The sequence below is a fragment of the Grampus griseus genome (genome assembly GCF_964374135.1).
Source record: "Grampus griseus genome assembly, chromosome: 9".
Lineage (NCBI taxonomy): Eukaryota > Metazoa > Chordata > Mammalia > Artiodactyla > Delphinidae > Grampus > Grampus griseus.
In genome coordinates this window covers 17,338,474-17,364,622 of record NC_139003.1, presented here as the reverse complement: position 1 = coordinate 17,364,622, position 26,149 = coordinate 17,338,474, and the positions used below count along the sequence as shown (strand labels likewise).

At 42.8% G+C, this 26,149-nt stretch overlaps 2 protein-coding genes across 3 annotated transcripts in view; one reads left to right on the top strand and one right to left on the bottom strand.

The window, feature by feature from the left end:
* Nucleotides 1–3,064: 3,064 nt before the first annotated feature.
* On the top strand, nucleotides 3,065–13,479 carry STMP1 (short transmembrane mitochondrial protein 1; the record flags this gene model as incomplete). The annotated part of the gene is given in 4 exon segments (XM_082661409.1): nucleotides 3,065–3,220; nucleotides 10,577–10,630; nucleotides 11,561–11,632; nucleotides 11,634–13,479. Coding segments are annotated over 4 exon segments (318 nt in total). The 3' UTR covers nucleotides 11,670–13,479.
* A 4,739-nt stretch (nucleotides 13,480–18,218) lies between these two features.
* The window catches only part of SLC13A4 (solute carrier family 13 member 4), a gene marked incomplete at its 5' end in the record, with an annotated part of 39,228 nt that continues 31,297 nt past the window's right edge, over nucleotides 18,219–26,149 (bottom strand). For both annotated transcript variants that reach the window (XM_082662024.1, XM_082662025.1), the window contains 3 exons: nucleotides 18,219–18,540; nucleotides 22,027–22,164; nucleotides 23,413–23,574. In XM_082662024.1, the coding sequence (XP_082518150.1) occupies nucleotides 18,403–18,540; nucleotides 22,027–22,164; nucleotides 23,413–23,574 (438 nt within the window). In that variant the 3' untranslated portion in view covers nucleotides 18,219–18,402. The remainder of the gene's footprint in view (nucleotides 18,541–22,026; nucleotides 22,165–23,412; nucleotides 23,575–26,149) is intronic.

Genomic DNA, 26,149 nt, shown 5'->3' with positions numbered 1-26,149 from the left:
ACTACTGAAGCCCACGCACCTAGAACCCGTGCTGTGCAACAAGAGAAACCACCACAATGAGAAGCCCACACACCGCAACGAAGAGTAGCCCCCGCTTGCCGCAACTAGAGAAAGCTCACGCGCAGCAACAAAGACCCAACGCAGCCAAAAAAAAAACCCACCAACAACAAAAATTTGTATCCCTATTAGTACTGTATGGCTATGCCTGTTTCCCTACTTTTTCCAATACAGTGTATAATCAAGCTTTTTGATTTTTGCTAATCAGGAGGAAAATGACACCTCATTATGGTAGTAATTTACATTTCTCTTAGTGTGAATGTCACTGAGTATCTTTCCGTATGTTTGAGCCATTTGTATTTCCTTTTCTATGAGCTGTTCATATCCTTTGACCACATTTTATTGGATTGTTGGTCTCAATGAATTGTGGGAGCTCTTTACATAAAGAAAATTAGGCCTTGTCACTTATTTTACAAATAATGTTTTTCTTTCTTTCTCTTTCTCTCTTCCTTTCTGCCATACAGAAAATTTTTTATTTGTATGTAGTTGATTTTATCAGTCTTTTCTTTTATGGCTTCTGGGTTTTGTACCATGTGGGTCATGTGAAAAACCTTCAAATTTGGAAATTATAAAAGAATTTCTCCCTTTTTAGTGATATTAATATTTTTTTTGTTTTGCTTTGTTTTGTTTAGGTTGTTATTTATCTGTAACTTATGTGTAAAGTGTGAAGTAGGAACCCAACATTATTCTTTCCAGGTGGAAAAATAACAGTGAACCTCATTAGATCAATATCATTTGTTGAATGATCCACGTTATACGTTTGATGCTCAGAATGGAACTGAAAAAAGCAGACTGATCAAGAATTAAAATTTTGAAATGCAGGTATCACAGAATGGCAATGGATATGAAATTTGAGGCTAATGGTCCTTGACTGAAGTTCTGATCTCTTGGGGGTTTAGACCAGATAGAAAAGGGTGAAGCCAGGAGGAAGCTCATAGCTTGTGAGACTATGGAACAGCTGAGAGACTGGACATCTGGCTAAGGTCAAAGAGTTGATAGGATAGAAGGTAGGATTTTGGAATGTAATACTTCACAGGTGGAGCAGGTCCAGGAGGTGACAAAGTGTGGGTTATGAACATGATGGTGGATTGCTGAAGTGGTGTGAGGATCAAAGTCATTAGAGGTAAGGATTCTTTGAACATACAAATGTTCATGGCCTTTGAAGTCACCCATGATGATGATAGCTTGGGACTGAATGGAAGGCTGTTAGATGCCAAACCTTCAGTGAATGGGGGGACTGCCTAAGGAAGTCAATAAGTTAAGGCACTGTGAAGGGGTAGAGGGAAGACATGAATTTTAAAGGAGGTTTTTAAAATATGAGAACATTTAAGTAATAACCTGAAAGTAGTCAAAGAATCCTGCCTTTTCCATGCCTCGTGGTTATTTGGGGTTATGGAGAGAGAGCCTTTGAAAAGGCCTTAGGGGAAAAGCCAGACTTCATTTAAGGCTTTATCTGTAAGAAGGAGACAAGGTTTTATACAAGGAATTTCAATAAATATTGTGTTCACTTTCTGGGCACTAGGAATGGAGTTGTGAACCAAATAAAGTCCTCACCCTCATGTAGCTTATAGTCTGGTGTCTTGTAACTCAAAGCATGGTTCACAGACCACTAGTAGCAGCATCTCTTAGGAGCTTAGTAGAAATACCGACTCTCAGGACCCAACTCACATATGTTGAATTAGAATCTGCAGTTTAACAAGATCCCCAGGTTATCTGAATGCACATTAATTTTGAGAAGCCCTGGTCAAGACTTGACTGACTCAAGGTTTAACCTAGACATATTGGAAAGTAGAGTGTGTTACAGCCATCTACCAGCATCTCCTTCCTCTTGGCAGCCACTTCAGTTCAAAGAGACCCTGTCTGTTCTAGTTACAATTGATTGGAAAGCAACTGACACCAATCATCATTCCTTTCCCAGGTATTTGAAAATAGTAATGAAAGAGTGATCCAGTCTTTCTATTGGATGGACCATTTAATGAGTAAATTTAAGTAACAGTGGCCATATTCTGGAAAGCAGAAAAAAAACGTAAAGCAAAGAGAGAGAACAATGAGACAGATGTATGGAGAAGGGCAGAAATGGAGAGAAAATGCTGCTTAATTCCTAATAGCTTTCCTATTCCTCCTTGTCGTCTACTGTATAATACACTCTCATTTGGTTTAAGCTAATATGATTTTGTTTTTACTATTTGAAACCAGAGTTCTACTTAATATAGCAGATAAGGGTGAATTCAAAAGGCTGAGAGCAAAGAGAAGACGGTGGTCTTACTTTGTAAGTGTGTGTGTTGATGGAGGTTGTAGAGGGATTCGAAGACCAGGAGTAGGAGGTGGCATCTCTGTGTGCAGAGAGGCCAGGAAGAGGTCTTCCAGAGCTCACTGTCCACACCTGACACATGACAAGCATTTATGGATCCCTTACCTTGTCTCATTTGATCCCCCTACAATTCAGCAAGGGAGCTGGTGCTAGCCCCATTTACACTGAAGAAAAGAAAACTTCAGGGAGGTTAAGTAACTCGTTTCTGGCTGCCCCAGGAAGTGCACGGCAGTCATGAATCGAACCCAGCTGTGCCAGACTCCAAAGGCCTCCATCTTACTACTTAACCTCTATCACAGATCCTCAACGCAGGTTACACAGCTTTTGAAAAATACAACTCTGCGTGGGGCCCCAGTGGAGTATATCGCAAAAGCTCCACAGGTGATTCGCTTTGCACGTGGGGATGGGAACCACCGCCTCCTGTGATCCTTCTAGGTCAGGGAGTTCTAAGACTGGCTGTGCATCATAAGTGTGGCGATGCCGGTTAATAATATAGATTCCTGGGCCCCGACCCAGCTTTACAGAAACGGGATTTGAGGACTGGGCCCTGGAATCTGAATGTTCAAAGCTAATGCAAGCCCGGCTTGGGGCTTGGGACTTGCTCCTAGCCGGCCCCGCACGCTCGCGCCGGGCGGTCAGTTCAGGAGGTGATCCCGAGGAGCTCCGCCAGGGGACGCCAGAAGCCGCTTCCGGCTGATGCGAGGCGGAGGGTGCCAAAGGGGCGGGGCGGGGCGTGAACCGGAAGTCGGCCGCGGGCTCCGCCTGTCGCGCCGGAGGAGGCACTCTCGGACGGCCCACGGAGCTGTAGCTGACCTACGAGTCTTCCTTGCCGACATTATGCTCCAGTTCCTGGTGAGTGGAGCTGCCGAGGAGCGAGCTGGGAGCCCTGGGCGTGGGTCCGTCGGGTCCCACTGCCCCCCGCGCCTGCTAGTTGCCTGGCGGGGTGGGCTGCGGGGTTTTGTTTCTGCCTCACCCAAATCCTTTGGCCGGCATTTTTCTGCCTCCCTTCAAGTCCCTAAAACTTCTGAGGGGTCAGAGCGTGCGTTTTCAAAGCTCTTCTGTGACGTGCCCGCGTGCTTTGTGTATTCCTCGAGTTAAGGCTCCCGGGGTCCTTAATGACTTTTTCTGCACTGCCACCCCCTGACGTAGACACATATCCCGTCGACTTAGAGCCCTGCTGGTTGGCGTCTTTGAAAACGTAGGAGGGCCAGGAATAAACTCTAAAGGAGTAAACCGCCAGAATTAGAGGCCTGGGGAGCGCTCATCAGACCTTTTATAGCTTCCAGACGGAGGATGGCTGGTTGCTGGCCTGAGTCAGGCCCTGGTGTACAAATAATTTTTCCAAAATGCTCACTCTAGGGTAAAACGACTGTTACCATGAGTAAACAAATTATTTTTCATGGGTCTTTCAGTTAAAAGCGGGTTTTCTGGCAAAGCCCCATGTGTTTCAAAGATTGCCTGGTTGAAGGTTTCAGGAGGACTTGCCAGACTTCCAGGTGAAAGTCTTTCTTCCAGGTTTTCGTGCCTTCAAAACTGGATGTTTAAATTCTGATTCTGATAAGAGGCAGGTATTGTAATACCTTCCAGGTGGCCGATGGAAATTGAGTGCTCTTGGGATGAGATACTTTCCCAAATGTTAACGTTCTTTATGAAAGAGATTAAAGAAGAAAAAGTGCCCCTCTGTCCTTTTTGAGATGGTAATTAATTTTTCAATCTCTAGGCCGGAAAGAGAGTATCCTTGACATAAACTGCCTAAACAAGACATGGCTACACCTCTGCTTCTGGAAGTTTCTCCAGTGTCCTAACTGGGTATTAGCTTAGGAGTCAATAGAAATAATTACTGCCATATGGTTGTAGGAAACACTCAGGTTAAAAACAGTGTCAGCCCCAAAGTGTGAGATGATGTAATTGAGTCTCCTGTACAGCCGTAGCTCATTGATAACTGGGAGGAAGCACATGGATTCATTTACACTTAACTTTCTAGGTACCTTTGCAGAGTGACTTTATTTGGTTTTGAAATAAACTATTGCTGTGTATGAATATGGATGTGACTGATGTGCAAATTCAGAATTCTCAGCATTTAAGGAGAGATGCCGAAGCCATTCATTAAATTCCTAGTTCAGAAGTAACACGGATGTTCTCCCACCTCCTCATTGCATTTGTTGAAAGAAGTAATAGCATAACTTTACCTTGATTCTAACTCTGTCAAATGATTCACCAGCTCATTTGAACTTGGGCAAATCTTTCTCCTTGCTCTCAGCCATTTCATCTATAAAACAATGGGGTTGATGTAGATGATCCCTGAGATCTCCTCGAGCTTTTAACCTGTGACCAGCCATCATGTCCTAGTGCTTAAGAGGTCAGATTCCAGAATCAGACTCCTGCCTTTGAATTATCATTTTTAAGCAGTGGGAACTTGGGCAAGTTATTTAAATTCTTTATGCTTCAGTTTCCACATCTGAAAATGGGAGCCTACTTCATGGTTTTATTGTGATGATTAAAAATGAGTTAATACATTAAAGTACTTGAAACAATGACAGTAAGGACTCAGATATTGTTCATTTCTCCTTGGATTAAAATATTTGCCCATCATCCCTATATCGAAACTTGCTCCTGTGGTCCTGCTGCGTCTTTCCCCTTGCTTGTACTGCAGTAGCTTCCTTAATTGCAGCATGGTTTAGCCAGTTTGGTGTAAGGAAACTTTTGAAGCTTTTAAAGGGAAACCTGATATGATGGGCACTGCTCGTGGCTTGTGTACACTGCCTGTTGTACTGTTACTGGGGTAATGTATTGCTTTTCTTATCTCTCAGAGCAGCAGCACCTGGTACTCTTAATCACCGCTTTAATCCCTCCTCCCTCGGCTTTTGGATACTGCATCTCAGTGCTTTCCAATATTCTTACACATTGTAACACACATGGACATTTTTTTAAAAATAAATTTATAATTTTATTTTTGGCTGTGTTGGGTCTTTGTTGCTGCGCGTGGGCTTTCTGTAGTTGCAGCGAGCGGGGTCTGCTCTTTGTTGTGGTGCACGGGCTTCTCATTGCAGTGGCTTCTCTTGTTGCGGAGCATGGGCTCTAGGCACGCGGACTTCAGTAGTTGTGGCACGTGGGCTCAGTAGATATGGCACATGGGCTCAGTAGTTGTGGCTCGCAGGCTTTAGAGCACAGGCTCAGTAGCTGTGGTGCACGGGCTTAGTTGCTCCGCGGCATGTGGGATCTTCCCAGACCAAGGCTCGAACCCGTGTCCCCTGTATTGGCAGGCAGATTCTCAACCACTGCACCACCAGGGAATCCCTGGAGGTCCCAAATCTTACTGTTTTTTTTTTTTTTAATAGTTTTGAGATACAGTTAGTTCACACATCATACAATTCACCCATTTAAGGATTTAGTGGATTTAGTAGGATTTAGTGTTTTTTCAATATGTTCACAGAGTTGTGCAAGCATCACCACTATCTAATTTTTATATCTAATATTTTATTGCCCCCCACAAAGAAACTCCATACCATTAGCATTCATTTCTCATTCCTCTCACACCTAACCCTGGACAACCACTAATTTATTTTGTGTTTCTCTGGATTTGCCTATTCTGGACATTTCCTTTAAGTTAAATCATACAATACGTGGTCTTTTCTGACTGCCTCTCACTTGGCATAATGTTTTCAAGGTTTATCCATGTTGTAGCATGAATCAGGACTTCATTCCTTTTTATGGTTGATTATTATTACATTGTGTGAATATGCCACATTTTGTTAATTCATTCACCAGTTGATGGACATTTGGGTTGTTTCCACCTTTTGGCTATTATGAATAATCTTGCTATGAATATTCATGTAGTTTTTGTGTAGGTACATGTTTCAGTTTTCTTGGTTATATACCCTAAAGTGGAATTGCTGCGTCAGATGGTAATTCTGTGCACAGCTTTTTGAGGATTTGCAAGACTTTTCCAAAGTGGCTACATCATTTTACATTCCCACCAGCAATGTATGAAGGTTCTCCATATCCTTGCCAACGCTTATACATCTTTTGGATTTAAGTCGCCCTAGTGGGTGCGATGAGACCTCATTGTGGTTTTGATCTGCATTTCCTTAATGACTAATGACTAATGATGATTTCATGTGTTTGTTGGCCGTTTATTTGTATATCTTCTTTGGAGAAGTCTCTGTTCAAATCCTTTGCTTGTTTTAAAATTGGGTTGTCTTTTTATCATTCACTCATAAGAATTCCTTATGTATTCTGGGTACAAGTCCCTTATCAGATATATGATTTGCACATATTTATTTCATTCTGTGGGTTCTCTTCACTTTCTTGTTGGTATTCTTTTTTTTTTCTTTGTGGTACGCGGGCCTCTCACTGTTGTGGCCTCTCCCGTTGCAGAGCACAGGCTCCGGACGCACAGGCTGAGCGGCCATGGCTCACGGGCCCAGCCGCTCCACAGCATGTGGGATCTTCCCAGACCGGGGCACGAACCCGTGTCCCCTGCATCGGCAGGCGGACTCCCAACCACTGCGCCACCAGGGAAGCCCTCTTGTTGGTATTCTTTGAAACACAAATGTTTTAAATTTTGATAAAATCAAATTTATCTATTTTTTCTTTTGTTACTTGTGCTTTTGGTGTCATATCTAAGAAACCATCGCCTACCCCAAGATCATGAAGATTTACTCGTATGTTTTCTCCTAAGAGATTTACAGTTTTAAGTCTTACATTTAGGTCTTTGATCCATTTTGAGTTAAGTTTTGTTTATGATGTAAAGTAGGGGTCCAACTTAATTCTTTTGCATGTGGATATCCAGTTGTCCCAGCATTCTTTCCCCATTGGATGTCTTAGCACCCTTGTTGAAAATCACATGACCATAAATGTAAGGGTTTATTCCTGGACGCTTTATTCTATTCCATTGATCTTCATTGATTTTAAAGAAGAAAAACAATTCATTCGTGTTTGCTTGCTCTCCCGTGTGCCTTCTCTAATCTGTATTTTTTCAGCCTTTTTTGGGAACAGCTGTCAGGTGAGTGCTTGCAAAGCAGGGCTTTCATCACGTTGCTGCTGGTAAAGAGCAGTCAGTGGCTCCCCACCGTTTTGTAAATGAACTAAACTCCATTGCTTGTTTTTTGAAGTCCGTCAGCTAGCCCTATCCAGCTCTCTGTACTAGTAGTTTCTCTCCAGATTTTAGTTCAAATCCACTTTTCTAATTGGGCCTGTTTCTTTTATTCAGGTCATTACATTGTCATTCCTATCTTGTACCTTGATTCTCCACAGTCACGTCCCTTTCCAGTTTAAATTTTAACACTTCCTCAGCATCTTTAGAGCCTTTAATAACAAGTTGAGGTACACCGATCTCTTTCAGGTATGAGTTCTTAAAAGAATCACTTCTGTATCACTCATTTTGTTACTTAATTCATGACTCAGTTCTGGTTTTTCATGCATCTATTACATTCAAGATCCTGTGCTGGGTGCTGCTTTCTGTTGTTATATAACTATTTTACTTATATGTAGCTTTTCTTTCTATACATCATATAAATTCTTTAAGATAGAGACCATTTTATAATCTTTTCACACGGCTGGATATGAAATTGATTTTCAGGGTATAAGGGACTGTAATCCTTCAATCAAAACCTTTGGAGGCCAGATGTATTTGGGAGGATTTTTTTCAGATTTCTTCTCACCTGTTTGTCCTTTACATTACTTCGCTCATGTCACTCCTCAGTCCCCAAACTTCTGGTGTTTTACCATTTATTGTCCCCAATATGTTTGTGAGAAGAAGCTACGTATTCCTAAAGTTTCAAAATGATGGCAGAGAGGACATAATAGTGATGTATTTAGTGTTGAGCTTGGGAAGAAGGCATTTCCCTTCCTTCTGCACTATCTTGTCTGCAGGGAGTACTATGGGGGGACCCTGTGATGTGGAGGAAGACCATGGTGATAGCGTCCAGCCATCTGGATGGACCACTGAGGAGGCTTCCAGGTCTTGGCCTGCAGAGAGGTTTCAGACTCATTCGAGACGTTTTATACTCTGGCTCCAGTCTAACTTCTCAGACTAATGAGTCTCTGTTCCTCAGATTTAGATTTTATTTTTTGAGATCCTTTATTTATTCAGATTAAAATTTTTTACCTGTCTAAACTTGTCTATAGAGTATCCCATGAACAACATATAAATGCTTTTCTGGTGTCATGCATTTTCCTCACATTTCTCTCTTGTTTATGTAATTTTACAATATCCCATTGGTAGACCTAGCAATATTCTGAAACTGGAATTGGATATGACTTGTCTAGAGACCCATGGTTTTTGTTTTGTGTTTTAAAATAACTGCTATTTTATTCATGTGCCCTGATGCCTCGTGAAATTGCCAAAATGAAGACACATTAGATATGCCATATTTATTTTGAGACACACGTGGTAAGAACCAAGAATCCTAGAATGTTGGAGCTAGAAGGAGCATTGTTGGTATAATGTTTCAGAAATCAGGAAACTCAGATCAGCAAAGCGCCAAGGAGGTTAAGTGTCATGCCTAAAGGTACACAGCTAGACAGTGGTAGAACCAGAACTCTAATTTATTTTTCTTGAAATTTTTCAACCCTCTGTTCTTTCTGTTTGGTGTTAGAGCTAACATTCTTAGATGATTTTTTTCCCCTCTTCTTCTTCTTTTTTTTTTTTTTGCGGTACGTGGGCCTCTCACTGCTGTGGCCTCTCCCGTTGCGGAGCACAGGCTCCGGACACGCAGGCTCAGTGGCCACGGCTCATGGGCCCAGCCGCTCCACGGCATGTGGGATCTTCCTGGACCGGGGCATGAACCCGTGTCCCCTGCATTGGCAGGCGGACTCTCAACCACTGCGCCACCAGGGAAGCCCTTCCCCTCTTCTTTTAAGCAAATTTAATACTCTTTCTGGATTTGGAAAACCTCTGACTGCCTGGTTTCAACCCATAGGAGTGAAAAAAATCATTTTGCTTCTTGGTGCACATTGGTAAAAATATTCACAAGATATGTTTGATTAATCAAATGATCAGAAGATGGTCTATGGTTAGACTTGATAGCCTCTTTTATGCTTCTTAACTTACAACAAACCTATTTAAATTATGCTTTTGGTGTTTAAAGCTTAGTAAGCTTAAAACTTATTAAGGATCCAGCTGTGTTCTGAAGTTCTCCAACTTGTTCTCTGTTCTCCAACTTGAAGACGATTCGACCACACCACATATGACCATTAGTGTTAAGTGCTGCGCTTTGTTTTTCTCTGTTAACCTCTGCTGTGTATTGAATAGGAGTGACACTGATTAAAGAAAATGATAAAAAAAATCAGATGCCAGTTCACATTTATAACATTAGAAGTTAGGTGTTCAGTTGGAGATTTTTGATTATTGGGGGAAAAAACCCAGGAAATTATAGATCATCATTAAAACTCCAATCTTAAGGAACTTTGAAACTCTTTTGGTGTGAAGGGAGTGCTTTAAATTTTCATGAAACAGATTTTGTTCAGGAAGAGTCACCCAGTGGGATAAACAGTTCTCTAAAAATCGTGCCTGTCTCTCTTGTCACTGACTAAGAGATGGTTAGGGGACCTGTGTTCTCTGCAGGTCTTAAGTGCCCTGCCCATTAGACTCCATCCAGGGCAGAGTGCTAAACCATGTGCTGTCTCAGTTGCATGTCAGCTTCCTGCTTTATCTCACTGTATATTTTAGTGTTTGAGTGTGAATCTAATTTAGGTTGTCCTGTGCTCCTGTTATGAATGGCCATGTCCTAGGCCTCAGGTGCCTCTTGAAATATGAAGAGATTGAACTGTGAAGGTCCCTTCATTTTCTAAGATCCTACGATTTAGCCGAATGCTTTTTAAAATTGAATACTTTTTACTTGATGTAGCAAGAAATAAAAAATCTCAAAACCAAAAAAATAAAAATAAATAAACTGGCTTTTAACAACAAAAATCGGAATTTTGGCTTGAGTTTCTAGAACTTACAGCCAAATATTTATAAGGTCGATGTGTTCAGTGCTACCGTATATTCTTTCGTATACTCTTTAACCTTTTGGGAGGATATTTCTGTGTTTATTTTATAGAAGAAAGATGTGAATTTCATGCTATGCATGGCCCTAGCCTGGACATCGGGGTCTTATAACTGTCCTGCGCTCCTTAGGAGAATATTATCCATGTAGTCTGGTGTGGTATTGGATGGCACAGAGCTCCGTCTCCAGTGTGACTCTTCCTGTTCTATCCTTACAGCTTGGATTTACTCTTGGCAACGTGGTGGGAATGTATCTGGCTCAGAACTATGACGTAAGTGACCATATTCACGTCTTCCTTCATTTCACGTAACTAATACATAGTGACTTGTGTTTGCTGAAGTAAGGTATGCCTTCCAGCAAACAAGGTCCATAGGTCTGAGGAAAAAGTCCTGAATTTTGTAGAAAGACTTTCCATTGTTTGAAAAAGTAACAGAACTCACAGAAGCACCTGTCACCATAGGAGTGCAAAAATCCCATCAGTTTAGGTGGTCTCATGGTGATCCTGAGCTGGGTTTGTTAGCATAGAGTAACACTGTTAGATTCTTACAGTTCTATGGAAAATCAAGTGATACTTAAATTGGATAATCTTTTCAGCACCCTACCCAGTAGTAGAGATGACTGGGTAATTTGGAGGTGGATTCATATAGTGCAACACATTTAAGGAGAACAGCGTTTTGTGAAGTAGGGAGTTGTATTAGCTTCACTTTACAGATGGGGAAGTTGAAAATCAGGTGACACAAATGCCCATGAATGGGGATCCTAAAAGGTAATGCTTATTTTAAAGAGATAAGGAAGGGAAACATGATATTAACTTTTGATTTGTTTTATAGTGAAGCTTTTAGTGTGATAAAGGGAATTCCCTTTGTCAACCTTCACTTGAGTCATGTGGTTTTCTAGGCAGGTGCTTGTTAATTTATGTCACATTTATTGTTTATATGTACAACTTTTACTTGGCACTGGATTGAGGGGCTAAGTGGGTATATAAAAGTAGAAGTCAGGTTCTGGCTTTTGGGGAGGGAGCCTACTTTAACTTACATCTTTTGGTATCCTTCTTAGGCAGTTATGAGGCTAAGAAAGACCACTGTTGAGCAGGTTTCTTTTAGAGGAAAAGTAAAAAATCCATTTATCTTTAGAGGAAGAGAAATGAAAAAATATTGATTAGGTAGATGCGAAATGATAATAATCTCTTTTCTCTTTAAAGATACCAAACCTGGCTAAAAAACTTGAAGAAATTAAAAAGGACGTGGATGCCAAGAAGAAACCCCCTAGTTCATGAGGCCAACTCCAGCACTGCCTCCTGGATAAACTGATTCTACTGTTCTTGAGGGCCTCCTTTACCATCTGAACCAAAAGCTTTTGTTTTCATCTCCAGCCTCAGCAGTTTTCTTCTTTGCTAGACCCTGCATTGCCTTACAGCACAAATGGGGCCACAAGTTAAGAACAGCCCTTACTTTTCCAACATCCTCACTTCTTCCCTTCCTCCTTCCAGCCACTTGGGAGGTCCTGAGAATGGAATTGTGGTGCTAGATTAGTAAACGTAACCTTTAATTAGTAGTCTCTCCCTTATTCTTTGGGATTTCTACTACCGTTTTCAAAAGAAAAATTGATGAGTTTTGTATAGCTGATGAGATATAAATAATGCTGATTTCACAGTCTAGAAATTATATTGGGTGTTTAAACCTTTGGTACTAAATTATGTTGTTTCAAAATAGTAATTAAAATGAAAATCTAGAAGACAGTTTCTGGTGAGTTATCCACTAATTTTATGTTGTTGTCAGGAAGCTCCATAGTTGCTAATTTAACCAATAAATCAATTTGCTATTCATTAACCAAGAAACTCTGTTTTGAGAACCCTGTCAGGAACTGGGGAATTGAAAAGTATTTAAAGTAATGGCCTTTGTCCTCAGTAGAATTCATAGTCTAGTATGCATGTTTTTTCCTAACGATGCATTTGATCGGGCTCTGTTTTCTCATAAGAATCATACTTATTTTATGGGATTACAGGCACATTTGACATTACATGGTAGATAAATGAGAAGTTGTCTATAAAGGAAATTTTATGCCTTTTTACATTAAAAAAATGTATTTAAATTATAACTTTATAGTGATTCTCATAAGAAGACTTTTTGTGTTTTTCTTTCTGCAACCATAAATTACTCTTGTAATTTTTCAAGTGTATAATCAGTCCATAATTTTTTTTAATTGATAAAAAAGTTTAAATACCTGACTTTTCCCCTGGGTCAGTACAAAGTGATCTGCATTGTCCCTCAGCTCCTAGTTCCTCTCCCTGGAGTCAGGCACTCGCTAGTTCCCTGTATCCTTTTGCGAAAGATTTTGTGCCTGAACAAACACATGTACATGGGGGTTTTTATACAAATGATAACAAACTGTATACAGTGTTTTCCCCAGTGGAGGTCATTCCATATCAGTAGGTAAGGAACAAAGAAACTCTTTCCTTTTTTTGGCTACATAAGGTTCTACTGAATGAATATACCATAATTTTATTTAATCTGCTCCTGAGGAACATTTAGGTTGTTTCCTATCTGTTGCTATTACAGTGATAACCTTGAACCTAATGTTATTATACATATCTGTGCAGGGGGATAGCTCCAAGCTAAAGTCCTGGAAGTGTATTTTGCACTAAATATAAATAAAGGCCCATTTCACTGGGTGTTTGGTTCCAGAGGGCTTGTTGGGCAGCTTCACTGATGATGCCATTTCTGAAGACATTTTAGCAGAATTAGTAAACTGGAAGAATGGTTTAGAGACTGTTATTTTCAGACAGTGATGCCACTGATACTAAATGTGATTATAAAATAAAGTGATTCTGCTTCTCTTTGGAAACATGGATCTTTCATACATGGAGATAAGTTTTGTCCCTGCAGGTTGTACTGGTGCGTGAGACAGGTTAGGATCATATTATGGTTGGCTTCTCCCTTGCAGTGTGATCAGGGGCAAGCAGCTTATTTTTCTGAAACTGTTGTGTTCTCTGTAAGATGTGGATACAATACCTACCTCATAGGGCTTCCATGAGAAACAGTAGAAATAATGTATGTGATGTGTAGCACAGTGCTTTGCAAATTGTCCAATAAATAGTAGATATTAGTCCAAACATGTTGCTTTTGGTCAGAATACTTTTGTTTTTCTGCACTCACCTTTGGAGCCAGTTTATGAACTGTGCAAAACTTGTCATTATTCTATGGTCACTCTCTTTGTTGATGAAAATCTGTAGTATGCACCTTGATCATACCACCTGGCTTACAAGGTTTGATCTTGAACGACCAAATCCTCGAAGGCTAGAGGTTTACCATCCTTGAGGGTATTCAAAATGCCACAAGCTTGGGAAACTGTTTCCAAAGAGGGATCCCTTGTTATCAACCATGGAGCATTGTGTGCGTGTGTTCTCCCAGAGTGGCTTCTTTGAGGGTCACTTGGACATTGGAAAATTAGGTCTCTATAATTATATATTGTAAACAAAGCTCGTTTGGACTTGGAGCTTCCCTCAGGAGTGACACTTACCTCGATGACAGGATCATTTCTGCCAGTGGGAGCCACCCAGCAAATCACCTTCACCGTGTAAACTGCTACACAGTGAACGCAGGCTGACTTCCTGGTCACCATTCAGAGCCCCTCTCCTAGTTTTAGGTTCTTGCAGGAGTGAAAGGAGCTCGGAGTTCTCAGGCAGGTTTATCTTCACTGAGATATATTGTTGGAGGAACCCAGAACCATCATGGCTTTTAAGCGGTGTGGTTATTGTGATTGTGGCACTGAAAGGTACATTTCCTGGGTGTTTTGCAGAGGCCCTTGCCTTACAAAGCAATGGAGGGATGGGAAGAACCATTGCAAGACATGCCTTCTTTTCTTTTAAAAAAAGTTTGAAAACAACTGCTGATGTGACTTAAGGAAACTTTTTGCTACACCTGACTTAAGAGGGTTACATAAAATTCTACTGAAGGTTACTCACGTGTGAAAAATAAGACTTCAGGGTTTATGTTGGGAACCTAAAAAATACATTGAACTGGAAAGCTTATTCTTAAACTGTAACCCTCCCAAACAAAAAAAAAAGCCAAAGGGAGAGAAAAAAACAAAAGAACCTTACTTAAAATTGTTAAAAGGCACTGTATTTTATGAGTTGAAGTTACCAGTTGATGTCTTTAGATGTCTCATCTGATTTAGTGTTTTATACAGTTAAGCAGTTTTGATTTAAAGGGACAATTTTATTTCCTTCTTTCTAACTCATAGTGAACTTTAAAAAAAAAATTAATTTATGGCTGCATTGGGTCTTCATTGCTGCGCGGGCTTTTTCTAGTTGTGGTGAGCAGGGGCTACCGTTCGTTGCGGTGCGTGGGCTTCTCATTGCAGTGGCTACTCTTGTTGAGCACGTGGGCGCGTGGGCTTCAGTAGTTGTGGCACGCGGGCTCAGTAGTTGTGGCTCATGGGCTCAGTAGTTGTGGCACACGGGCTTAGTTGCTCCATGGCATGTGAAATCTTCCCGGACTAGGGCTCGAACCTGTGTCCCCTGCATTGGCAGGTGGATTCTTAACCACTGCGCCACCAGGGAAGCCCCCTCTTTCTAAATCATTTACTCAATTTTCATTTGTGTGACTCTAGAGAAAAGTTGGGATGTGTGGGTTTTCCAGTCGTCTGTACTTAACGGGTTCATGGAGCATATAACATGCATCATGTTTTCACTTCCACTGGGCAATTCACTCCCTAGGTACTATGCTGATGTTTGTTTTTCTGCGGAGCTCTCTCACATTTTAAATGCTTTTTCTGTTACTCCTCCTGAAGGAACACTATATACCGTACTGGAGCATATGAGGCTTTTCTTCAGCTTCCCGGCTCAGACTTTGCACATACCATTTCCATGCCTTACACAGATGAATGAGTTCTTCTTTCCCTACTGACTGTTAGGGCCTTGCCTTATGGAAAGGAACAGGGCGATGAAGGGGAAGTATAGTGAGACCTTGCCTGATCTTAATAGGGAGTCTGTGAGACTTGGATTTTCCAGTGTTCAGTTTATACCTTTCCTAAATCTGGGTGCAGTGTAGTCAAGTACTGAAGACCTAGCGGATGGCATGTTTTGAGGCACTGGGAGAGAAACAACCCAACGGTGAAGATTCGTGGAAAGTGCATGGGGCAGGGTGGGACATTGCAAAATCTGAGTTCTGCGCCTGCTTAGGAAAAGTGCAGTGACATTGCCTGGTTCTTAGCTGTACAGCTGTACAGGATTGGGCCAAGCAGAAGGTGCCCTGTAAAAAGTGCGGGCAGCGTGCTCGGCATTCATTCTGTGAGCACAGCCCCAGGATGGCTCCCTGTGCCCTCGGGTGCTGTCAGTTCCCTTTCTCTTTTAATGGTTTGGATATCTCAGTAGTGCGTGAGGGTGATTCTAGTGTTCAGATGTATTTTTCAAACAGGGTCCTAAAGCCACCTGCTTTATTTGGGCTCAGCTAAATAAACAGGGATCTATTTTGACAATGGAGGAAAAACTAGCTATTTTTTACTTCCTAAGATGGCATGTGAGTCTTTTTCATGTAAATACTAACATAAAAGATAGTATACCCTGTACTTCATGGGTGACTTAAAGGAATTTGAGAGACAACTTTAAGCAGATTTGATGTATAATCGAGAATAAGATGCAACTGTGCTTATTGTTTCTCAGTTTCATCATCTATAAAATGAGCTGGTATAAGATGATCACTTATAGCTTTTCTGCCCATGTAGAGTTGTGATATGAGAAGATAAAATCAAATTTAATATATTTGCAAGAGACAAGACTAGTAAGTACAGCTATTATTGTAGTTCCTGTCCAACAGCAGAGTGATTTTAGAAGACAAAGAATTGTTAGTCATAGCTGACCATTTGTTAGTCATATCTGGAACGAGCAATCTTCTTTGGCCTGAATCTGTGGTCTGGGGAGAACACAGTGCTGTTCAGGCTACTGACCAGACCAAAGTAAACACCCTTTCTGAGCTGGCTGCTTAGCTGACTGGCGGACCTGGCAGCAGCTGCAGGGGGGCTCCACTGCTTTCCCTTTCGGAGTGAGTCAGGGTCTCAAATAGCTGAACAGGGGCCAATCATTCTAAGTCAACTTAATTCTAAGTCAACTTTTCTTTCTCTTTTTACTTATTTATACTCCCAGAATCATCTTATCTGTGCCTTTGTCTTATTGTCTGACTTAAAGGCTTGGTGTCTAAGTTCTGTAATAGGTCAGACATTCGAGGATTTGGCTACCCTGACGTTAGGAGTGACATTCTGACTCTTCTGAACTTTTTTTTTTTTTTTTGCGGTACGCAGGCCTCTCACTGTTGTGGCCTCTCCCGTTGCGGAGCACAGGCTCCGGACGCGCAGGCTCAGCGGCCATGGCTCACGGGCCCAGCTGCTCCGCGGCATGCAGGATCTTCCCGGACCGGTGCACGAACCCGTGTCCCCTGCATCGGCAGGCGGACTCTCAACCACTGCGCCACCAGGGAAGCCCCCCCGCTCCCCGAACATTTTAAAGCCACGTGACTGTAGTGATCTGGCTTCGTCAAACCAGACGTAGTGTACCTAATACTGGTATTTCATATGGGCTCATTCACTTTTATAAGTGGCCAGATAATTTGGCTTAAGCTAATTGGCAGAAGCAGTAATATTCCTGATTAAACCTGGTGCAAGTTTGGCACAAAAGAATTTTGTAACTCACAGATACTTGGTAAACTAAGGGAGTAACTTATTGGTTAATTATTATGGGAAAACTGCACGTGTTATCAATAGTAACTTAAAATCAGTTCAAGAAGTGCAGCAACTATGGGGTCCTCCTTTTCCCATAAGGTGTATTTAGCAAGTAACTGATGGTAGAAATCAGAAATGTGTAATGCCTGAAGACTGGAGGGCCTGGGAGCTTCATCCAGTCCTATAGCAAGGACCTCTGTCTTGGGGGAAAGGGTGTATAGTACAGGAGGAAGGAGGAGGCCTGGATTTCCAAAGTGATTTTTCTCAAAGGAAACGTTTATTGAGCAGGTACAGTTTACTATATTGTATAAGTTGTTGGGGACTTTAGGAGACGTAAGACATCTCCCCTCCCCTCAAGAGGCTCATTAACTTGTAGAAAGTGACTGATGTGTTTGGACCTTTCTGTGCTTGTCTTCTCAGGGACGAACTACTCATTACCTCCAGAAGAAAGTCCGTCAAATATCATTAATAGTGCGATGGTCTTAATCACAGTTTCGGCCTCCTTATAAGACAAGTATGAACGTTTTTTCTCCCTCCCGACACTTAACCAGCACGGTGGTATTGATGGTTAGTGATGTGTGAAGAGAGAGACACTAATCTCAATGTGTCTTCTTTCTCTACTTCCTTTTCCTTTGACAGAGAGAACAGCACCAGCCTCTTCCTGAAGGGGACTACTTCTTTACAGGAATTTGGTGCCAAGGTATAGAGAAGCCACTGAAGAGAGACACTTAAAAAGGAATCAGAGTAGTGATAAAAGAGTACTGATTGCCACAAAGAGGACTTACTAAGAACTGCCTTTTTGTGGAGAGAACTTACGATAGAAACACTTGAGAGAAATGAGGCAACATTAGGTCTCAAGTTCTAGGTGAGATTTTCCCCCAAAGAGAAGTCACTGGTGTCACTCTCTGTGCATAGGTAGGATGATTTGGATTTCTCCTTCTACTCCTAAAAGGGATCAAGAAATTAAGAATAACATCAAACCCAGTGAGGCTAGTCAGTTTGTGAGGATTAGCCTCTGAGGGGCAACAAAGACAGGCTTTTGTTTCTTCCTGTCTTCAGAAAGAGCTGATTGGAGAGACTAGATACAAGGAAGTGAGAACGGTTTTAGGTTTCCTTGAGCTGTGGTGCTAAGGAAGGAGGGCAGAGCAGAAGACACTAACATCCGAGCCTGTGCATTTGGTCGTTGAAGGCTCCCTGCAATTCACTCGAGGTGGTAGCTGGCGGAATCTTCTGCTGGGGGTTTTGCACTCCTGGTGGTTTGCTTGGCCTGTTGGTCAGATTCTGCCGGGTGCTGGCAGCTCCTTTGGTTGGGCCATTTGCCCACTTCTGTTAGGCCTGATCAGTGATGTTACTGACCTTAGCCCAGGCGGGAAAAGTGTCCAGGTGGAAGAGGCTAATTCCCCATGTATTGATGGCCACCATCACTATCACCAGGCCAATGACATTGACCCCCAGACCAGCCTTCACCTGCAGGAGACAAAGCAGCAGGACACACAGACTAGTCACCGTGAGCAGGCAGCAGCACAGATCCCCAGATGCTCCCCACCTGTGTCCCCTGCCTGAGCCTCACCCCCGATGTGATCACAGCCCACCTGCTTGGCCCCGATTTGTTCCAGTCACTGCCTGGGGTGCCCTAGTGGTGCCTTGTAGGGGGCACAGGACTGTTGAGGACAGGAGAGCAGGGAGGACTTGGGGCTGGGAGACGGCCATTAGAACCTTCTCTGTGTTTGTAGCACTCTCGCTATTACATGGAGGCCTAGAAGCCATGTACTTGGAACACCAGATCTTGGGATGTTAAGTTACACTAAAAAAAGGGTTCTGTAGCTACATCATAGGGAATGTGTTCATCAAGATTAAACAGAGCTTGTAAAGCAGGAACCTCTCAGAGCCTTTAATGTGCTGACACATACGACTCACAGGAGAGCCTGTATTCTATGACTGTTACCTTTTTTCCCCCAAGGAACAGCTCATGGAAGTAGTGTACCTTAGGTTCACCTGGGGCAACAGGTCAGCTGCCTTCCCACCAGCCCTTCCACAGGAAGGTGACACAGGCACCCTGGCTGGCATGGGGCCTTTGCTGCTTTCTCCTGAGGGAATGTCACCTCCACAGCTCTGACCCCTTCCATTTCTGTCCTGGCATTGACACTGCCAGGTGGAAGGGGGACGTGAGGGATGGCAGAGCCAGGGCCATTTGGAAAAGTGTACAGTAAGGATGGCTGGCATCCTACCAGGTGATGACCAAGTATACAGCGTGTCACCACAAGTCCACTAGCTGGGACTGAGTTGGGAAAGTTGCAAGGGAAAAATGAATGCCAGGGAATTGTTCTAAGCCAATGACTAGATGTGCCTTTCTGCCTTCTGGCTCAAGGCCTGGACTTAATCACCCTGGCCTCCTGGGCCTTTTGGCCTGGAGAACTAACCATGTTTTCCTAGCAGATGAGAGGAGGCAGGTTCTAAAGGAGCTAAATTAAGGCCGTTTTAGAGCTGAAAGGGACCACACAGAGCATCTAGTTTGAACCTCCTCACTTAGCAGGTGAGGAAACTGAAGTCTTGAGTCGGTACCCAGGCTGGGAATAGAACCCAGGACCGGCTCACTGCTCATCATCCAGTGCCTTTAAAAATGACTCTTTCTTCTTAGAGGAAAACATAGGCAGAACACTCTATGACATAAATTACAGCAAGATCGTTTTAGACCCACCTCCTAGAGAAATGGAAATAAAAACAAACATAAACAGATGGGACCTACTGAAACTTAAAAGCTTTTGCAGAGCAAAGGAAACCATAAACAAGACCAAAAGACAACCCTCAGAATGGGAGAAAATATTTGCAAACGAAGCAACTGACAAAGGATTAATCTCCAAAATATACAAGCAGCTCTTGCAGCTCAATATCAAAAAAACAAACAACCCAATCCAAAAATGGGCAGAAGACCTAAATAGACATTTCCCCAAAGAAGATATACAGATTGCCAACAAACACATGAAAGGATGCTCAACATCACTAATCGTTAGAGAAATGCAAATCAAAACTACAATGAGGTAACACCTCACACCAGTCAGAATGGCCATCATCAAAAAGTCTACAAACCATAGATGCTGGAGAGGGTGTGGAGAAAAGGGAACCCTCTTGCACTGTTAGTGGGAAGGTAAATTGATACAGCTATGGGGAACAGTATGGAGGTTCCTTAAAAAACTAAAAATAGAACTATATGACCCAGCAATCCCACTACTGGGCATATACCCTGAGAAAACCGTAATTCAAAAAGAGACATGTACCACAATGTTCACTGAAGCTCTATTTACAATAGCCAAGACATGGAAGCAACCTAAGTGTCCATCAACAGATGAATGGATAAAGAAGATGTGGCACATATATACAATGGAATATTACTCAGCCATAAAAAGAAACGAAATTGAGTTATTTGTAGTGAGGTGGATGGACCTAGAGTCTGTCATACAGAGTGAAGTAAGTCAGAAAGAGAAAAACAAATACTGTATGCTAACGCATATATATGGAATCTAAAAAAAAAAAATGGTTCTGAAGAACCTAGGTGCAGGACAGGAATAAAGATGCAGACGGTAGAGAATGGGCTTGAGGACATGGGGAGGGGGAAGGGTAAGCTGAGACGAAGTAAGAGAGAGGCATGGACATATATACACTACCAAACGTAAAATAGATAGCTAGTGGGAAGCAGCCGCATAGCACAGGGAGATCAGCTGGGTGCTCTGTGACCACCTAGAGGGGTGGGATAGGGAGGGTGGGAGGGAGGGAGACGCAAGAGGGAAGAGATATGGGAACATATGTATATATATAACTGATTCACTTTGTTATAAAGCAGAAACTAACACACCATTGTAAAGCAATTATACTCCAATAAAGATGTTAAAAAAACACAAAAGACTGTCTCTGATCACTTGATTCCAGGGTAGAAGGCAGGGGTGATCAGGGGAAGCACATGGCAGAGGGAGCGGGCCGGGGAGAAGCGGCGGGGGTGGTCTTCGTGGGGACAGGGGAGTTGGGGCAGAGCTCAGTAGGGGCAGACAGGGTTGTGTAGTAAGATCTGAGGGGGACAGAAGGGTGGCTGTGACCTCTCTTCCCTGAAGTAATACAGATGACTCAGCTGAGCAGTTTGAAAGTAGAAAGGATCTGAATATCTGCTCCCAGCCTGAAGCTCTTCCTTTTCTCCATTTGATATTTACAGGGCTGCTGAGATCAAGTTTGGATTTGAGTGAAAAGTAAATAGGCCCTCAGCAAGGGTGAAGCGGCCGGGTTTCAGTCAGCCTGGCCCAGTCATCTGTATTAGTTTCTTCCTCCTTTCCCAGCCCCGTCAGCCCTGGGTATTAAAAAGCATAGCAGTGAGCATAGGTTGAGGGGTGGAGAGAGGATGTGCTGCACACTAAAATCAGCGGCAAAATGTACCCTCAGAGCTGTCTTTCGTGAGCCTCGCTGAAAACTAAGAAATGAGCTGTGAGTGCTTCATTTTGTAGTTGCTGCTTCGGGGGTTCCTTGCTTGGGGGAGAGAGTTGAATAGAAGGATCCTGTTCTTATCACCCTAGGTTCATGCAATGTCTCAGACTTAACCTTCTGTGAATAAACCAGCAACTCTGAGTGAATATCCCCACAGTCCAATGAAGAAACTGAGGCAAAGACTAGAACAAGCTCTTACCTTCTGGAACTGGGTCACATCCTGTGTCTGTCCCAGCTTTTTCTGTCCACATTCCCACTTTCTCCCAGATTAGGATTTTGGGAAGAGCACATTTTTGCTATTCTTGGTGCGCACGGACCATACAGAAACCTTTTACCAGGACCATTCTTTCTGCCACAGCAGACTGAGCTATGACAGGTCAAGGGCACCGCTTACAAAATAATAAACTTGAGGAGAAGGCCGTGCGGCCAGTCAGCCCTGTCCTCATGGCAGGTGGGCCTGGCAGGAAGAGGACACCCACGACTCACCATATCTTTAATCTGGCAGTGCCCATAGCTGAAGACGATGGCGTTAGGGGGGTTTCCCACTGGCAGCATCACTGCAAAGGAGATGCACATGGTGACTGGGATCAGGGTGTAGAGTGGATTTATGTGCAGCGTTTCGGACTAGGAGAAGAGAGAATTCACAGAAGCATTAGCCTTGAGATTAGACTTGCATTTCCTGTGCTAACTCTCATGCATGTGCTTTAAATGATGGCTCGGTGTTGGCTAACCTTGGCTGGACACCATGTGCTGGGGGCAGTTAAATCACACCCTCAAAAGCATGTAGTGCTGGGCTACTTGGATGGGTTCCTGCTGCTCACTCACTTCCCGTGGAAACATGGGCTCCAAGTGACTTCCCAGAAGGGATGTTTCATTTCTTGGTGCTGGTCTAAGGAAGTGGTTTTAAAATTTGATTCTTTAGCTGAGAAATTCTTCAAACACAGATCTCATGAATAAGCTGCTTTGACTGGAGTAGGCATCTCTCTCTCTCGGGGTGCAGAATTAAGGTTTTTTTTCCTAGGTAAGATAATTGCCTTACATGGGACTTGAGCCCGTGGTCTTACCCTCAATGTTGCCAAGTTTTAACTAAGTGCGTTCCCATGCTCGCACAGGCAGGGTGATGGAAGGGAGAAGTTGGAGGGAGTCCTCTGAGCAATGAGCAAAGAGTGGCTGGGAGGAGTTTGGGGTTAGAAAGAGCAGGAAGATATTATTTTGTTGGCAATGAGAAGGAGCCTTCATTTTACAGGTTCCACCTCACAGAATGGGACAGAGGCAGCATTTTGTTTGGTGCATTACCTTTGGGGCTGCTTAGCCAGGCTGAGATCTGGCAGTTGCTCCCTCCCCTATTCCATTAATAACAAATTGTTCTGAGACCGTGGAATGAGGCTGGCATTGCTCATAATTCTCAGAATCTCCTGGACAGAGAAGCTGGGTGGAGGCGCTGATGACAGAGCTGTGGTTTTGGTCTCTGCAGCCGAGAGTACTTCTGGGAGCATTTTGCCTCCATTTTCTGTAGCTATTTCTCCCGCCCTCCTGTTAGGTCTCATCTTAGGAGAGAAAGGTTGATGATGATTGTGGGGAATTAGAATCCTAGGGTTTTAAGGTTATCTTGTCCACTCTTGTTTCCATTCAGGGCTGCCCCTAAACTAAGCCTAGTCCTTTGGAAAAGGGTTTCTAGAACTCTTGCTGTTATTAATTATCTATTTACTTATCAGTTACTATTTGAAATAGACTTCATTTATCAAACTATGGCTTGAACACCAATCAGTGAAGGCTGTGGCAATGACCAGAAGAGAGAGTCCAGCCGTGGAACTGCCCCTGTCTGTTCCTGTGGTAGCCGGTCTGGATATCTGGGAACCCTGCTCTACTCACCAGGCTGCACAGGATGGGCAGGAAGATGGTGATGGTGGCCGGATTGCTCACAAACTCTGTGACAATGGACACCAGGATGCACGCCAGCAGGGTGACGGCCCACGGTGGGAGGCTACTCAGAGACAACATCTGGTGCCCAATCCACGTGGAAAGGCCGGAGCTCTGCAGGAGACAAGGTGATGCAGTGAGAAGAAAGCGGGAAAGGCCACTCCCAGTGGAATTCTTAGCCTCCAGAAGGTCAGGGATGGTGAGGGGCTGAAAGGGACCACCAGGAGCCATCTTATTTCCTTCCCTGTTTTCAGGCAGACTGGACCCACAGGCATTCCTGATTTTTTATGGTTAGATCACTATGTAGCCCAGCAAATTCTTTTTTTTTTTTAATGATTGTACACCATTCAGTCTAATTAGGGCCTCCTGGTCAGTAATTGTCACAGGGCACGGAGAGCCTCTAATTGCTGAGATCCTCCTTAGCCCTGATATGACTTGGCAGGGATTGGAGATCTTTGGGGTGATGAGCCCCTCAACTTCAAACTTGTTACTCTTTCTCCAGCCTCTGACAGTCTCATGCTGTGCATTCAATCAACAATGCCCTTTACACCGATTGCCAAGTGTAATCCTTAATCCTGCTTTTGAAATCTATTTCTCTTATTATATCACCCGTGAAATGGGAAAAATTATCAACATGTTTGGATAGTAACCTTTTCTCTGGTTTGGGGGGCCTTGAATGGGCAAGACTGAACATTAGAAGTTTTACATGAGTAATGAAGGAGAGAGGGATTACAGGTCTATCTCCACGTAGTGGGGAAGGTGCCACGTCACTGGCCTAGAAACAGTCATTCAGTCTCAACCTGTGTTAGGTTCAAATCTCATCGTGGCTGACATCAGGATCTACCATCTGCCCATGCTTTTTGGCAACACGATATAAAGGCATATTGCCACGCTTGAACATTTTCCATTAGCAACACCTGTACACATCTACTCAAATCAATGAATATTCCCATTTGGAATAATTCATTAGGTTGGAAGATGTCCATCTGCCAATGATGAGGGCTCTCCCCCTCCCCTAAAAATGAAGGGCACAAATGAGTTTATGTTCTTAAAAAACCCCAGGTTGCCATACGCATTCACCAGCTCTCCCCACCCTCCCTCCTCTCCCTTCTATGGTTGACAAGCTCCGACTTTTGCTGTTTACCCTCTAGATTGCAAATGCAATAAAGAAATGGGCAGTAGGGCAGATAGCAAGGTGAGACATTTTATGATTCCTCAAGCTGTAAGCCCTACTCATGTTCTGCTGTTAAAGACTGCCTTACTACACTGTCAGCAGGCCACCCTTTCTCCTCTTTTCCAAGTTCATCAAAACCTCCTTTGATCTCCACAGCACCCTGGCCACTTCATGACATGCTCATAGACGACTGATGACCAAAGGGCTTCAGAATTCTCTCATGTAGCCATTTTTACCTTGGACCACTTCCCTTTCTTTTTTCTCAACTGACCAAGAGCTATAAATCCAGTGTGTGGGGACTACCTCAATTAATGGTGGGTGCAGAGTCTCGAGGCCTACAGGAACTCTGTAATTGTTATCTCTTGTGACACATTAAATTTTGCTCTCTGGACAAAGAGAGGGGAGGGAGAGCAGTTAGCTGAGTGGAAACAGTATGTTTTATAAAGAAATGGATTTTTATTTATCATGTTTTCCACATAGTACTTGTAAGTAAAGTGAAATAACTTAGTGGCAATTTTCTTTTTCAGAACAACGAGTTGATACTATAATGAAATAAACTGGTAAATTAGACTGCAAAGTTAGGAAAAAAACCACAGCAAAGGAAACCTTAATTTTTTAAACCCTTGGTATGAAAACATTTTTTATTGGATTTTCCTCACTAATGTTAAGACTGAAATTATTTGAAATTCAGTAGGAATCACACATATTGTACCTGAATTATATTATTAAAGTAGTAGTCAGTAGGTTCTACAGTTATACCAACTATACATGAACAATTTTGGTTAAAAAAGAAAAAAAAAAGATCTTGCCAGGCTAGGCTCAGAGGCCAAAACTAACCACTGAAATTCAACAAAGATAAATATGATATTGTGAACTTGGAATCAAAAATATTGACAGCATATATACAGGATTGGTTGAAGGACTTGAAGCTTAATAGTAGCTAACAATGAAAAGAATGAAGCGTTTTAGTTGACTGCAGTTTCAATATAAATATTGACATGAATGACAATGAAGCCTTATAAAAGCTTCCATAAAAATACAGGATGGGGCTTGGGTAATTAACTATTCTACTCTGCACTAGACCGACCACCCCTGGACTGTGTTTGAGCAAAGGCAAAGTGGTCCTAAGGAGAAAGACCAGCATGGTAAGGGGTCACTACTATGAGGAATGGTTAAAGGAACTAGGGAGTTTTAGTTGGAAGAAAAAAATGATCTCAAGGGACCTGATTGTCTTTGTTGTTTTAATAATTATTACAGGAGAGGAGAGGGTTCCTGAGAAGAAAGCCAGAACAAAGAGTGGAAGACATCCAGAGGACCTGAACTGAAAGTAAAGAACAATATTCTTTGTTGGCTGTGCAGGGCTTGCCCTGTCACTGGAGGTGTCCTGGAGGGAAATCTCTATTTGGGTGGGAAGATGGGACTCAGTGTCGCTCCATGGCTCCTTCCAAGTGGAGGATTCTGTGACTTTGTTACTGATGCAGAAAGCATTTAGGCCCACAATGAATGGGCAGTGAA